At 46.4% G+C, this 16,191-nt stretch overlaps 1 protein-coding gene across 4 annotated transcripts in view; it reads right to left on the bottom strand.

Moving 5' to 3' along the window:
* The window catches only part of kifap3a (kinesin-associated protein 3a), a 25,434-nt gene extending 10,694 nt beyond the window's left edge, over positions 1-14,740 (bottom strand). Inside the window, exons 1-16 of one of the 4 annotated variants that reach the window (XM_016680347.1) lie at positions 14,542-14,740; positions 13,628-13,759; positions 12,923-13,068; positions 12,794-12,852; positions 12,572-12,713; positions 12,142-12,241; positions 11,833-11,957; positions 11,657-11,755; positions 11,379-11,557; positions 9,587-9,749; positions 6,287-6,387; positions 2,234-2,339; positions 1,960-2,072; positions 1,716-1,881; positions 1,093-1,218; positions 535-628 (exon numbers count right to left, since the gene is read on the bottom strand). In XM_016680347.1, coding sequence (XP_016535833.1) covers positions 535-628; positions 1,093-1,218; positions 1,716-1,881; positions 1,960-2,072; positions 2,234-2,339; positions 6,287-6,387; positions 9,587-9,749; positions 11,379-11,557; positions 11,657-11,755; positions 11,833-11,957; positions 12,142-12,241; positions 12,572-12,713; positions 12,794-12,852; positions 12,923-13,068; positions 13,628-13,759; positions 14,542-14,591 — 1,901 coding nt within the window. In that variant the 5' untranslated portion in view covers positions 14,592-14,740. Of the gene's footprint in view, positions 1-534; positions 634-1,092; positions 1,219-1,715; positions 1,882-1,959; positions 2,073-2,233; positions 2,340-6,286; positions 6,388-9,586; positions 9,750-11,378; positions 11,558-11,656; positions 11,756-11,832; positions 11,958-12,141; positions 12,242-12,571; positions 12,714-12,793; positions 12,853-12,922; positions 13,069-13,627; positions 13,760-14,541 lie in introns of all 4 variants that reach the window. The other 3 variants (XM_016680346.1, XM_007569371.2, XM_016680345.1) reach the window with 3 other exon arrangements.
* Between the last annotated feature and the right edge of the window lie 1,451 nt (positions 14,741-16,191).

Here is a 16,191-nt window from a genome sequence, read left to right as displayed (position 1 = left end):
AGGATGAATGGGGAGAAATGAGGATGAATGAGGATGAATGAGGAGAAATGAGGATGAATGAGGATGATTGGGAATGAATAACGATGAATGAGGATGAATGAGGATGAATGGGGAAAAATGAGGATGAATGAGGATGAATGGGGAGAAATGAGGATGAATGAGGATGAATGGGGAGAAATGAGGATGAATGAGGATGAATGGGGAGAAATGAGGATGAATGAGGATGAATGGGGAAAAATGAGGATGAATGAGGATGAATGAGGATGAATGGGAATGAATGAGGATGAATGGGAATGAATGGGGATGAATGGGGAAAAATGAGGATGAATGAGGATGAATGGGGATGAATGAGGATGAATGGGAATAAATAAGGATGAATGGGAATGAATAAGGATGAATGAGGATGAATGGGGAGAAATGAGGATGAATGAGGATGAATGGGGAGAAATGAGGATGAATGAGGATGAATGGGAATGAATGGGGAAAAATGAGGGTGAATGGGGATGAATTCCTCCAGCGGAGCAGGAAGGATACGTGTGTCTTTGATGATGATGTCTCTGGTCGCCTTGTGGAACGCCATCTGGTAGAAGATGTAGAGGATCTGGCAGACAAACTCGTCGTCCTCCTGCTGGGCTGAAACAGAAACAGGAAAAACACTCAGCTCTCCAGGAAACGCTTCTCTAGATCACCCAAAAAACTAGAAAAACGATCACATCACCTCCACAGAGGAGCAAAACCCCCATGGACAGAAAAACAGCTCATTTCTGCCTAAAGATCTCAGGCATTTTCTAGAAAAACTTGAAACTTTCTGAGTTTGAAAACACAAATTATCTAGAAAACATTTGGAAATTGAAAAACTTGGAAAAATTTCAGAAATCTAAAATGTTTGACTTTTCAAACTCTGGAATGTTCTTGTTTTGGCAAAAATTTACTGCTGAAGAACTGCTGTCATTCACTCTAATACGTGTTTGTACAAACCTGAGTGAAAGCTAATTTCTGAGAAGACGTCTGAGTTTAAATTCTTCCTGTCGGTAAACGGCTCCAGCAGCTGGAGGTGAAACCCGACAGGAAGAGGAAGAGTCGGCGACTCACCGTTGAGGAGATCAATGAGAGCAGGAATGATGCCGGATTTGGCCAACATGGCGGCACAGGAATCGTCCATGGAGACGGTGCCGATCAGGATGACGACCTCCAGGATCAGGTCGTCCTCAGCAGAGCCTGTCGGGAAACGCAGCGTCAGGAGGAAACCGCCCAGCACAGCAGTCTGATTCTTCCTGCTGCGTTCCTCCACATTTCTTTCTAGATAAGATGCTTTGTGTTGGCAGGGAGCAGCCTGGTAGCCGAGCCACATCTCCTGACCTCTGACCTTTCACCTAAAACCGTTTCCCTCCAGTGTGGAAAGTTTCCAGTTATGTAAAACCATTAGATTGTTTAGTTTTTTAATATTCTGGTAGAATATAGAGAAACGTTTGTAATCCTCCGGACCCTGAACGCAGCGCGACCTTCAGACCTTCCCTCTGGTCGGCGGGCATCAGGCGCTCAGATGAACTCAGGACAGATGAAGGTGGGGTCAGAGGTCAGCGACCATCAAAGCTCCAGATAAGGAGGGAAGCCGTGTCTCTTCTCCATCCTCAGTCGACTCCTGGCTGATAACCGGGCCTGAGCGATGGCAGCCGGAGGTCACGGCGGGGTCACGGCGGTCTGGAGACACTCACCTGGCTTCAGGCGCCGCTTCAGGTACGGAACCAGGCCGTACTCCCTCAGAACCAGCTCCCAGTCCAGGTCCGGGATGGTCAGGTTGGCCAGGGTTCCCAGGCACTCGATCACAAACTCTTCGGCCTCGTCTTCGCCAATCTGGGCCGCCAGGTCGCCAACGTGGTCCTGCAGAGACCAGACGAGGACAAAACGTCTAACCGGGACTCAGGCGCCGCAGCGACGCCGATGGAGACGGAAACGGACCAGGAACAGGTTCTTGGTGGCTCCGCCATGTTGAGACAGGTTCCTGATCATCTTCATCACCAGAACGTCCTTCAGCTTCAGAGCCCGCCGCATCAGCAGCTTCAGGCCGTTCCCTAGGCAGGGAGGAGACGCTGGGATCGGTTCTGATGGGTCGGTTCTGATGGGTTCTGATGGGTCGGTTCTGATCGGTCAGTTGGTTCTGGTTGGTCGGTTCTGATGGGTCAGTTCTGGTCAGTTGGTTCTGGTTGGTCGGTTCTGGTCAAGCAGCACAAACCTTCACAGAACACCTGAGCGTTGCTCCGGTTGGCGGCCAGGTTGATGCAGAGCGAGACGAGCTCCACATCCAGCTGCTCCTCACCGCCCAGCATCATCTTCATCAGCTGCCAGACAACAAACATAAACATAATCATCATCATCATCATCATCGGGTCAGGTAGATGCTTCACCCGATCTGACCTGGGTCAGAACCAGCCAATCACAGGAGACGTCTCATCTGAACATTTCTCAAACATTAAAGTTTTGGATTTTTAAAGTCCAGCCCACAATCTCAAAGGTAAACTTGGCCCAATTCCAGTTTAACTCCAGCTCTGAAGCCAGAACGGGGCGGGGCCTAAACAGGGCGGGGCCTAAACGGGGCGGGATATAAACAGGGCGGAGCCTAAACAGGGCGGGGCGGAGCCTAAACAGGGCGGGGTCAAAAGACTTTTGAACTCCTCCAGACTGAACCGACACTCTGATCATTTCTTCTGCTGCTGCTTCCATGAGAGCATCAATAAATATCAATAAACTCAAAAATATAATTTAATGGGTTGCTGTGGTGGTGCAGGGGCAAAGCACAGCCCATGTATTGAGGCTGAAGGCCACTAGAGCCAACAAAACCTTTAAAAAACTTTGATGTGATCAGATTAATGCTAAATGTATCAGACGTCCTGCAGAAGCTCGTTTCAACCCGGCTGCTTGTTTTTATCATCATGAACAAACCCAACAGGTCTGAGTCTGACGGATGAATCCAGGCTGAGGGAGCTGAAGCTAGCTGCGCTAACCCAGCAGGAATCAGCGCTCAGGCTTCCTTCACATTCACGACTCATCAGTAATCTGACCCAAACGACAAAAAAGACAACGATGGAGATACCAGAGATTTATAATAATAACTGATCATAACCTCCACAGTTTAATAAATTACCGGTTAATGAATCATTAGGCTGCAGCTCTAAAGGAATCAGTCAGACTGAATCAGTTCCAGGTTCTAGTTCAGTAGAAACATGATAATTAAAGCCGGACATGTTGGAGATCTGCAGCTGAGACGGCTAGTTCATGCTAGCGCCTTATGCTAGCGCCTTATGCTAGTTCATGTTAGTTCAATTTGCTAGTTCATGCTAATCCTCCCATCTGTCCACCCGTCTCCTCTGTCTGATTTCACATTAAACAGGGAAGGCTGAGAGGAGGAGGTCTGGAGGAGGTGCAGCTCTTCCTCCTCTTGTGAGGAGCTGAGCATCAGGAGCGTCAGCGGGGCCGGGGTTAGGTATCACATACCGGGGGCCCCGGATCCCAAATCAGCCTCGTCTAGACTCTCTGGCACCTGCGTCTGCTCATTTACCGCAGACGGCCACCGGGGGCCGCCGGGGCCCGCAGCCTGCTCCGCCTCGCTGCTGCTCCTGGACGGTGACCCCATTGAAGGGTGGGGGGGTCAGATCAGTGGCGGAGCCTCGTGGAGGAAAGGTGGGAACAGAAAAGCTTATTACTGATGTTTTCACACCCGGACGGATCTGCTGAGTCAGCAGAGACTTTCTGGAACTAAAGTCAACAATCAGGCAGGATACATGTTTACAGTGCTTTGAAAAGTATTCATGACCTTTGAACCTCAATGTTTGTTTCACATTACAAACACAAACAGAAGGAAAAGTGTGTCCTTCCTCCTTTCTCTCCTTCCAGCAGGACATCCAGTCAAAGACATGATGGACTGGGTTAGAATGGCCTAGTCAAAGTCCAGACCTTAATTAGGGGCGGTATGGACTCAGACGTTTTATCATAATATTTGGTGGTAATGTTGTTATAATAAAAGTTTAGGAAACTGTATGACTGTGTGTCACAGTGATTGTAGCCCCACAATCACAAACGTCGCACTTGAAAAACGTTCCCATCCGTAACGCGTCTTCAGGACCAGTCAGCTTCAACATGACTGCATTTCCAAATTTATTGGTATTTTATTGATGCTTTTATTAAACTCTGGTGAAAAAAGAAAACTATGAATCCTGACAGTAAGGACAATTAAAGGGTACTTTAAATATTAATTGAAAATTAACAAAGAAACGATAAATCAAAATACTTAGAAGAAATTTAAATGATACGATAAACGTCCACCCTTCACCTGAATCCCACTGAGAATCTGTAGAAATGGATGAAACTGATGTTTTCAGAAGTTTGGCTGGAGCAGAGCCTTCAGGAGCCGACAGAGCAGGCGGAGGAAAACATCTGCAGAAAACCGATTCAGGAAGCCGAACGCTCCTCCGAGCTTCACTTCCCACGTCAGTAAAAACTTCACATTAAACCTGTCATATCGTCATCACTACCAGATAAACCACCTCCATGTTTCCTTCATGTCACGTTACTCACAGCTCAGATTCTGAAGGCATGAAAAAAAATCACGTAAAATTAAAAAATTCAGGTCAGAAGATAAACCTTAACGTATTAACCCATGACGTCTGAGCCTCAATCAGCTGCTAACGTCCTACAATCTGATCTGTTTGGGTCACGTTTCCTTTTCCGTTGGGCTGCAAACGACCCACAGAAATACAATAATCACATCTTTATGTTCTGTCCTCTCTTCAGGATAATGTGCTCATCTTAATTTATGCTGAGTTTCCCCAAAGACTGAAATGAATATTTCTATCTGTCTGATTTTACGCTCTGCTTCCTCTTCAAACTAAAACTAAAAGTCTGAGGATCTCTGCTGTGGATGTGAGAAAAAACATTCATCTCTTTCATTTAGTCCAAGTCTCTCAGCAGGATCAGTGAGAGCGAGGGAGGCGGGGCCGAGGTCAGAGGTCACATCCTGGTCACGCTGCCGAGGTTCTGATCTGCTGCCGACTCGACCTTCTGAACAAACAGCAAAGCCTCACATCCACATCTGGACAGCATTTACACCCAATCCCAGCAAGCTAACGCCGCGCGGCGCCGGCCAATCGGCTGACAGGAGAGGAGCCGGCGACCGGGTCGGCCGGCGACCGGGTCGGCCGGGTCAGGGGGGAGCGCCCGCAGCGCAGCGCCCAGGTCGCAGCAGCCAGCGCTCCAAACGCTGCGAGCAAATGAGCCTGAGGGGGAAACTTTGTTTTCCCACAGAGGGAATCTGATTCTGGACTGATCTGGATCAGAACCGCAGACAGAACCTGGACAAATGTTCCTTCTCTCTGAGCAGGGAGCCGTTTGAAAACATCACCATAATATCTTAGGCTATAAGGGGGAAAAGGGATGGATTTTTAAAAGTCAAACTTATTAATGCATTTATAAATGTCATAGCTTAAAAATAAATACTTAATAAGCAACATAGTGATTAATTTTACAAATTAAATTAAATCTTATTTAGCAAAGTAAATATTTAGCATGACTAGATATCCAGCTCGAAACTAAATATTTAGCTTCATACCAAATAAAATCAGTTTTGCTAACAAAACATGTAATTTGTAAAATAAATAACTATTTTGCTAATTAAGTATTTAGTTTTAAACTGACGTTTGACGCTAATTATCTAGCTGGTTAAGTAAATATTTATTTAGCTTCAAACTAACTACTTAGCAAGTTAAGTAATTAGCTTGCTAACTAATTAGTTACCTAATTAGCAACTAATTAGTTAACTATTTCATTAGCAAGCTAGGTATTTAGCTTGCTAACTAAATATTTGGTGTGCTTCAAATTAAAGAGTGAGCTAAATTTCTAGTTTGAAGCTAGCTAAATCTTTGGCCAAACTAAATATTTAATGAGCAAGCTAACTAGTAAGCTAAATATTCAGCTGTAAATATTAGGTCAGAGCTAAATATTAATGCTAATTTGTCAATTTGTTTTTGGAGTGGACTATCAAAATAAAAGCTGGGTTTTGCACGCTGCTATATAAACTGCGGCTCTTTGTTGCTGGTGCACCACTGTGTCTGCAGATTCATTGGAAATCATTTAGCCCTTAAAATGGCTAATCCTAAGTTTAAAGCTGATATGTCAAACATGTCAAGAGGAAAATGGACCCAGAACCTGAACCGGTGTCAGGCTGGGTTCCCTCCCATCGTGTCTAACTGCGGGCGCCTCGGTCTGCGGGCGCCTCGACGTTAGCCAGCCTTACCTGCGGTATGCAGTCGGTGTGAGCAAACATGGGCTTGAATCTGTCGTCCATGCTGATGTGGTACAGGACGCACATGGCCAGCTGCCTCTGCGCCTCGTCAGCTGCAACACAAACACAGGCAGGAGGCGGGTCAGCCATGAATGACCGCTTGTCCCGCAACGCGCCGCAGGACGCCGCCGACCACATCCAGGAGGGGCCCACTGTTCCTGGACAAATATTAACGGCCTGAATGAACTGTTTAACAGCCAGGGGTCGGAGGTCAACCGCAGGCGGCTGCAGCTTTTCACGGCTCAGCAGCCGACAGTAAAGAACAGAAAACTACAGTCGGCTCAAAACAAACAGGTTTTTACACTTTGGGCTTCTTTCATCTTTACGTTGGTCCTAAAGGTCTGCAGTTTGCTGCAGTTTGTTGCTGTTTGCTGCAGTTTGCTGCTGTTTGCTGCAGTTTGTTGCCGTTTGCTGCAGTTTGTTGCCGTTTGCTGCAGTTTGTTGTTGTTTTCTGCTGTTTGCTGCAGTTTGTTGCGGTTTGCTGTTGTTTGCTGCAGTTTGTTGCTGTTTTCTTCATGAATTTTCAAAGGTAAATCTGATTCAGTGTTACTATTCCAACTTGCTCCAAGTGTCTGACAGATGCAGGTAAATAATAAAATTAACATCAATTTAACAAGTAAATGTAGAAGAATAGAAGCAGCGTTTATTGTCCTGCAAATGGAAAATTCAGGTGCAACAGCAGAATCTTTAACTAAAAGTTAAAAACAGAGTATAAAAAACAAGACTAACAATGATAGTAGTAATAACAATAATAACAGTAGTAATAATAATATACAAGACTGAAATGTAAAAATACCATGAATTTATTCCAAAACACAATGGGGCTCACGATGCCAGACTGTTTGTGTATTGAACATATTTACAGGCAGAGAATTAAACCTCAGAGACGTCGTTTTCCTTATTTTACAGCTTTGATCATAAACTGATTTTATTCAATGTTTCAAAACCTTTGAGGATTTCCTGGAGTTGTTGGGGAGGTTATAAATTCCTGCTGAATGTTTATCTGACAGTATTTTATCCAGTTGGTGCCTGATTATTGATTATTGATCATTAGATTTGCAGAATCTTTAATGTTTAAAGCTCAGCTGCAGGGAGGTAGAGAGCGGACCGGACCGGACCGGACCGGACCAGCAGAGAACCCGGCAGCTTTATGGGTTTGACCCGGAGAATTAACGGGCCTCAGAGTGCAGTCTGATGTGTTAAGAGAGCGGTTTATCACCGAACCAGAACCAGCGCCCTGCCATGCCCCGCCCACCGGCCTGACCCGGTTTAAACCGGTCCCTGTCCGTACGGCGGGTCAGAATCAGAACCAGATGGGGCCCAGGGAGAGAAGGTGAGTTCTGCTGTCACTTTAATTGGGAAGCCAGGAGGAAGCATCAATTTTACTGCCTTTAATAAGTTTCAGTCTCAGTTTTCAGAACATCTGCTTCTCATTAGCCAGAACCAGAACCAGAACACACATTAAGGTGTTTTCCTCCTGATGGTCCACTGTTCTGGTTCTGGTTCTACTGGAACCGGAACTCCATCATCTGCTCCACCTCCAGCTGCTGTGGCTCTGAGTCAAACCAACCTGTTCCCCTCCTGGCCTGTGGGGGCGCTGCACCAAGAACCACTGAAGGAAACGACACAAAAACCTCTGAAGACACTGAGAGCAACTTCCTTCTTCACCAGATGGAAACAAGATGGAGGATTTCTCTTTAGTCTTTGGCTAAAGACCAGGAGCCATTTCTGCTGCTAGGGCTAGGCTAGCATGTTAGCTTTGGTTGGATTTACCCAGAATGCCCTGTGCTGTAGTCCACTTCCTGCTTTTGGAGCGGTCTCTGGTCCGCTTGGTGTTCACATTCGACCGAACCAGAGTTCACTTCAACCGAACCCAGACGAGGTTTGGAGGACCAGAGGTCAGAGGTCGCTTCGCGTTCACACCTCATTAACTGGACCAGAGTTTATAGACAGACAGACTGGAGTGAACTGGGCTGGTGTGAATGGAGCCTAAACTGACGGGACGGTTTACTGGTTTAAAGTTATTCCCAGGAAGAAGACATCCCATCATCAGTCTTCCCACTTTTACAAATGAAGACGATTAATTCCTGATTTTATTGGACTGAAACCGATTAAAGATCAAGTTTTATTGCACTTTAGTCCAAATTTATATTGATTATATTATGTAGAATTAAGAAATAACTACAAATTCTATTATTTATTGTTGTAATAGTAAGTTTAACTGTCAGGATTTCAGAATCTATGCCATCTATATCTATGTCTACCTGTAGGGATCTGCTGTCTGCGGATCTTTGGACTTTCCACAGAATCTTTAAAACCAACAGATGTTTTGAAATGTAGATATAAAAATAATAAATGCAGCTTTGGCCAGTTTTATTTCCTGTAATATTTAGTTTCTTTGGAATAATTTTATATCAGCATCCTGCAGAGAAAAATTTAATTTTATAGTAAAAATGTTCATATTTCTCTTGATTATAAAACCTAAAATCATTATGATTCTCTAAAACTGGCAGATTTCTGAGATCTTTTTATAAAAATTATGTTTTCATTTTTAAAGGGTCACATCGACGTTCCTCCACATCGCAGCTCTGATTGGCTCATTTTCATCGCTATGTTTCACTCCCTGCTGTCTGACTTGATGGGAGCCAGTTCTGCTGTCTGTGGCTGAAGGGAGAGAAGCTGCCACCGGTGCAGAGCTTGCTCAGCAGCGGCAGCAGACGGGTCGGACATTGGTCCAGAGTCACCCAGGGCGGGAAAAATCCAGCAGGAGGAATCAGGACTGGAGCTCAGGTCTTCCTTCAGGTCGGCGGCGGTTTGGACCAGACGGGAGGGGATCTGATCTCCAGGGGTCACGACCTCTCGTCAGGTCTGGACACAAAGGCTCTCCTCTCCTTACAGGAGCAGCGGGGCCTTCACGCCGCGCGGCGGATGAAAGGCGGGAAGCCGGCGGATGATTGATGGCGCCGGCGTCGGCGTGCGGAGCCCAGCGGACTCTCGCTGATTCAGGCCGACCCAACAGTGTCACAACTGTGAGGCGGCGCGATATTTCAGGGAACTTCCTGCCCCCCGAACCTCTGAAGACTCCTTTGCTTCTCCGACTCGCTGCTACAAAAACAAGCTGAGCGCCGAGGTTCTGCCATGTTATTCTAACAAATATATTCTGTTAATTATGTTCTGCTATCGGATCCGCCCCCGGAGACGCTTCAGAGCCTCCGCCCAGCCGAGATGCCCGTAACCACGGAAACCGCTTACCCAGCAGAGAGGAGAGCCTGGGAACGAGGCCGGCCTGGACCATCTGGCTGCGCAGCGCCGCGTCGAAGGACAGGTTGAGCAGCAGCCGACAGGTGGCGCTCTGGAGCTCCGGGTGGTCGCAGGGCAGCAGGCGGGCCAGCTTCTCCACGGCGGCCGCCTCCGCCTGGGGGGACAGGGACCGGCGGTCAGAACACGGCCGGATCCGGCCCGATCAACTAGGACCAAAAACAGCAGAAACAGGCTGGGAGGAGCTCAGCTCTGCAACACCAGGAGGGCAAAGGAACGGCTCCACAGAGAGGAGGAGGAGGAGGACGAAGGTCAGGGCACTGGGCCTAAAGTTTACATACCTGGAGAGGGGAGGGGGGACAGACCGACGTTTAAAAACCTGAAGGAGAGAAAGAACCGCAGAGACACACAGAGGCTTCCTGTTTAGAACCAGAACCAGAGCCAGAGCCGGAACCAGAATCAGAACCAGAACCCGGTTGATACCCGGTGTTAGAACCTGGGCTGTTCCTCCCGTCCTGCAGGTGGAAATGTTGAGCTGATGAACGCCTCGGCTCAGAAGTGGACCCGGGTTCTGAACGGATCAGGGCGGAGCCACCAGTTCAGAAGTTGTTCTGACCCGACCTGCTCCCAGTTAAACCAGTTGCTGCTACCGTGTGGGAAACCAGCAGAGCAGCTTAATCAGCTGCAGCCTGGATCAATTACAGCCAGAGTTCTGCTTCCAGCAGCAGCGACCCGGGTCCAGTCGCTGAGCAGAACCACCGGGTCAGACACCCGACCCATTAACCAACCAGAACCTTCCTGCTGGACATTTACTCTGAATCAAAGATGCAGATTAAATCGGGTCCAAATGGGTCTGGTTCTGATAAAAACCCACCGGCTGATCAGAACCAGGTGGATTCTGGGAAAGATCCACATTCACTGCAGGAGGCGACAGAACAAATAAATACAAGAAATTACTTCAACAGCCAATCAGGTGAAGCTTTCACAGCAGGTCTGTGTTCTGATTGGCCGGTTCACGTCTGGCTGCGAGAGAAACGAGGAAGAACTGAAGCGACGACCAGCAGGGAATCGAACGGCGATTTAACGAAACCCTGAGAAAGGATGAGGGAGCTGACCCTGATGAAGGCCTGGACCCGTCTGACGGCACGAAGTAGGCCTCAGAAAGCCACATGTCTGATCCAAACAGCACAGAGAAACAGAAAGAAAGAAAGAAAGAAAGAAAGAAAGAAAGAAAGAAAGAAAGAAACAAACAAACAAAAAGATAGAAAAGGAAGGCAAAAAAGAAAAAATACAGACAGACCAAAAGAAAGGGACAAAAAACGAAAGGAAGAAAACGCAGAAAGACACAAAAATGAAAAAAAAAAAAGACAAAGAAACAGACAGTTATGGAGTGTCCTAGTCAAAGTCTGAGTAGTTTGACTCTAAAGAGTTGATCCTGCAGGGAAAGTCTCGAGTGTGTCTGAATTAAACTGATTCTGTGAATCAGAGCAGATCAAAGTTCCTCCATAATTAATCTGAACTTATTGACGTCGTTTTTTAATTTGGTGTAAACATAAAATATTACAAACTTTAACCAACATGCTGAAGCTCTCAGTCACTTTGACAACGTTGTTTAATGTTCTACAGAAATACTTTCAGGTCCTACAGATGTTTTCTAGAGACTACATCTGAAAATAAACACAAGAAAAACAGAAGAAGAAGAAGAAGGGAAACCCTCCGTCTCTCCATGTGGTTGTTTCTCCTTCTCTCTTTGTTACCATGTTGTAGATTTCTATGTTTCTGTTACCATGTCGTTCTTGTTCTCCAGGAAGATGGAGAGCTTCTTGAGGAAGGACACGGCCACCAGCAGCAGCTCCTGGTCGTCGCGCTCCAGCAGCTTCACCAGCATCTGGACGATGTTTTTGTTCCTCATCTTCAGCTCCGTCCGCGTGTCCTCAGCCAGATTCAGCAGCAGATACAGAGACACTGCAGAGACCAGGAGCAGACAGAGGTTCACCTGGCGGGGCGGGGTCACAGCTGGAGGTCACAGCTGGAGGTCACAGCTGGAGGCCTGGAGGTTTGGACCTTTGAGCAGCTGCTCCTGCTTGGCCAGCAGACTCTGGTACTTCCTCAGCGACTTGTCGTGATCCTTCCTCAGACTCTGGTTGTCGGGGAACTCGTCAGGTGAATCTCGTTAAGGAGCTCAGACCTGCGGCGGAACGTTAATCAGCTGCGTGGCTGCAGGCGGGCCTAAAGGATATCGGCCTTCTTCTTCTTCTGCAGCTCGTCCTGCCACAATTCGAAGCGCTTCAGCTCGTGCTCCACGATGTTCATGCAGAGGGCGCCGATCTTGAAGTGGGTCACCAGGCTGTGGAACTGGGAGAAGCTGGGAAGACAGGAGAGGCAACCAGGAATCTAAACCTGGAAGCTGCAGTGAAACCACAAGTTTACATACACTAGATACGTTATCTCACCAAGTGAAATCAGACCAAACTTCTCCTGTTTCAGGTCGGACAGAATTACTAAAATTATTCATATCTGACAGCAGCGCCACGTTTTCCTGCGTTTACCTGGAGAAACAGAAGAAGACGGAAACGATGGTGGTTGCCAGGTCAACGCTCTGCTTCCAGTCCTCTCTCAGCACTCTGGCCAGCGCTCCCAGTACCACCTCTGAAACACAGAGACTGCGTCAGCGTTACCGCGCTGCGCCAGCGTTACCGCGCTGCGCCAGCGTTACACCGCGCTGCGCCAGCGTTACACCGCGCTGCGTCACCGTTACACCGCTGCGTCACCGTTACACCGCGCTGCGTCACCGTTACACCGCGCTGCGCCAGCGTTACACCGCGCTGCGCCAGCGTTACACCGCGCTGCGTCACCGTTACACCGCTGCGTCAGCGTTACACCGCGGCGTCAGCGTTACACCGCTGCGTCAGCGTTACACCGCTGCGTCACCGTTACACCGCGCTGCGTCAGCGTTACACCGCGCTGCGTCACCGTTACCATGCTGCATCAGCTCCTCCAGGTTGTCCGGGTTACGGGCCAGCTGGAAGATGAGTGCGGCGCCACGGATCTTCTCCTGAATGTCTTCGTACAGCAGCTCCACGTACTCGTCGATGCTGCCGATGCTCGCCTCCTCGTCCAGCTGCAGCAGAGGGGAACAGGTTGACCCGGTTGACCCGGACGCTGCAGAGGAACAGCGGCGGTCAGACCGTCGGCTCCTACCTCCACTCCGGCGTACGGCGTGAAGTCCCGAGGCGAGATGTTCTTCTTCTCCTGGTTGTCTGTGGAAAGATGGATCAGCTGAGAGCGGGATCCAGACACAGCGAGCAGGAAGTGAGGCGGGTTTGGTACCGCTGCTCTGTTTCCGATTCTGCAGGTAGAAGAGCAGCTGCTCCACCTCGGCCAGCTTGGACGGGTGGATCAGGTGACATTCCTCCACCACCTTCTGGGCCAGAGAAGCCGTGTCCGTGTTGGCGTTCAGGCTCTTCAGACGGATCCTGGAACCGACACTCGACTTATTAAAGCTATTAAAACTAGAGATGAGATAATAATATCTGTATCATCCTGATATTATCGGTTAAATGCTGATCTATTCAGTCTCATTCTATACCTGCTGCAACATCATTCTGTATTATTTATTCTAAGTTATTTTCAGAATGTTGAGCCATTAGAAAGAAGGATTGTTGTTACTGTTTATTTTTACATGTCTGACTAAACCTGCTGTTTCTGTCGGTTTCAGTTTCTTTATTATTTCTTTTACTTTGGCTGATCTGCTCCTAATTTCACTGACTGAACAAATTAAAGTTGTTTGACCAGCTGGTGAAGCTGCTGGTGTGTTTCGGTGAGCCGTACTGGTGCAGAGTTATCAGATAAATGTGTAATTCAGTATATTTAAGTTTCAGTTAGAAAAAATAAGTTTAAGTAAATTCATCTGTTCTTCTGTAACAGATCGGCCGATACTAAACCTCAGATATCAGCATCAGAAGTGAACTACGTGGATCGGTTCATCCCAAGTTAAAATTGAATCATTTCAGTTCAACACTTTAATTTCCTCACATCTTCTGACAGTCTTTGCGCTCTTCCACCATCGGTTCTCCCAGTTCTCCCAGTATGGTCGCCTCCACCTCATACTGGACCACCAGAGCCTTCTCAGTGGGGTGAACGTCCAGAGAGCATCCCTTCACCCTCCTGCAGGCCCAGAAACAGGAAGTGGAGAAAATAAAATCCAGTACTTCTCAGATTTTAACCCCAAAAATATCTATTATTTTACCTTTATAGAAATATTATGCACCAACATCACCGTTCATTTAAATGAATGCCAATATTCAGCAAATACTCAAGGGTTTTATGAAATGTTTCATCCCCATTTCATTGATTTCATCAATGAATTTATGCAAAAATTAGATATTTTTTTATTTAACCCGAGTGTTAAGTGTTAAAAAATTGCCAGCAACATTAATTTAAATTACTTTCTATTTGTTTTAAAATAAAAAACTTTAATGTATATAAATCAAGATACAGATATGCTAAACAAAAATATACTATATACTATATACATATAAAATAAGGAAATTTGTAGATTTACAATAAATGACAAAACAAAACAAAAAAGGAAACATTTTAAAGGGATTTACTTTAAGATGATAATAAAAGACGTAAAGAAAAGTAATTTACAAATCACCTTGGTAAATTATTATTATTATTATTCTCAGATGCAGCAACACAGAAAAACTAAATTAAATATCAAAAAGCAGGAAGAACCACGCCACTGATTACACCTGCTGTTGCCATGGTAACACGTTTCAGACAATTTCTCGCTTCTCACGGACCAAAACAAGCTTTTACACGTAAAAACATAATCATATTTAATTAAAGAGAAGCTTGAGATATAATCACATCTTCTTTAACATCTGTGAGGCGGTACCCGAACCGAACCGAGCCCAGCAGTAACGTCATGTTTCCGGTCTCACCTCTTCACATAGCGCGGCTCTCCGGTCGGCGGGTTCTCCATGTCAGACATCAAACTGCGGCGTCACGGAGGAGAAAATCCGCTCATTAGTTTCACCTGGAGGTGATGAGGAGCAGGAGGATGCAGACCGGGCGGATGTTGTTTGTCAGCTCAGCCTGTTGCCAGGGAGGCTATCAACGGAAACAGAGCGAGTGACCGCTGCTGCCCCCTGCTGGTGTGGCTGTTATAAACGCCTCTTTACCTCAGCGGTCAGAAACCTGAGAACAGAATAAAAACATGGCTCAGTGGTCATAAAAACGAGAACGATTATAAAGTAGGGACAATAACTTGATTAATTATAGTTTTCCAGAGTTTCATGTAAGTTTTAGGGAAACTTTTATTTAGTGAGAGCAAAGGGAAACATTTCTGCTTGGCTTGAAAATGTTCTTCAGGATATTCAGGACTAATTTCACATCAGCCATTTTTTTATTCCTATGTAGCACAGCAAGATATTCTGAATTTGGCTACTGGAGCCCACAGTAACCCTCTTTTAAGAATACTTAAGAGAGATCATGGAAATGATCTCGTCTCTACCAGGATCGAAAATTATTTCCTTTTAATCTTGATAATATAAAAACAGTCAACAGATCTCACCCTCCAGATGAATCTTGGCCTCTTCTTGTCTCTAAAGGTTAGGCTGAGGTCTAGACTTTAACTAGGCCATTGCTACAGTTGGAGTCTTTTCTTTTTCAGGTATTGCTGTGAACCATATTTTCAATTAAATTTGATGTTTCAAGGGTGGCAGGTGTGTCCATGTTTCTCTCTACGTCAAAAAGAAAACATTAAAAAAGGAAACCATGCATATCTGCTCTAAATACTGCGTACAGGCCTCTGTGGGGACTTCTGGATGGATGGACCGTTTAGGGAGCCGTGGGAAGGATTGATGAGCGACAGGACAGTGGCGGGATGTCAGAGTAAAGCAGAAACTGGCCCTGGATGTTATTCTGTAAAACTGTTCCTCTTTTAGGCTGAAATGCGTCTGTAGAGATGATGGATGCTGCAGACCGAGGTCAGGAGGTCAACACAGCGGCTGACCTGAGGAAAGGTCAAAACGGGTCGCTGCTCATGGCCGGAGTTTCTCTCTGGTTCAGAGAGTCGGTTCTTCTCCACCAGGAGCCATGCTGTAGTTTCTGCTGCCCTGCTTCTACTTTATGGATTCAGTAAACAAATCACTGCTGAGAATATCGGAGGAAACAAACTGACCGAAGCCGTCCTGCTCAGACTGGAGTTCTTCAAAATGCTGAAATGTGAACCAGCCTCACATCAGCATGAACTGAAAGTCTGAAAACTAAAAAACAAAGACTATAAAAATGTATTTTTTAACATCAAAGACGAAGATTGATCTATTTGTTCAGAGAAGACAAGTTGAGACTGAAATAGTCAAACTGTCCAGCATGGTGGTGGCAGAATCATGCTGTGGGATGTTTCTCTGCCACTAGTACTCGATTGTTTCCTGTGTGCAGGATGGTTTGTACGTCATTGGCTCCTGTTGCCAGGCAAAATCGTCATGGTGATTTCTCAGAGGCGGCGTCTCTGACCATAAAACATAAAACATCTCCTATCAAACAAAAACAAACATCAGAAATTAAAAGCCAACCAAGCAAAATAAAAT

The sequence above is a fragment of the Poecilia formosa genome, unplaced genomic scaffold, assembly GCF_000485575.1.
Source record: "Poecilia formosa unplaced genomic scaffold, Poecilia_formosa-5.1.2 Scaffold240, whole genome shotgun sequence".
In the NCBI taxonomy this organism is placed as follows: Eukaryota; Metazoa; Chordata; class Actinopteri; order Cyprinodontiformes; family Poeciliidae; genus Poecilia; species Poecilia formosa.
This window is presented reverse-complemented; position numbering and strand designations above follow the sequence as displayed.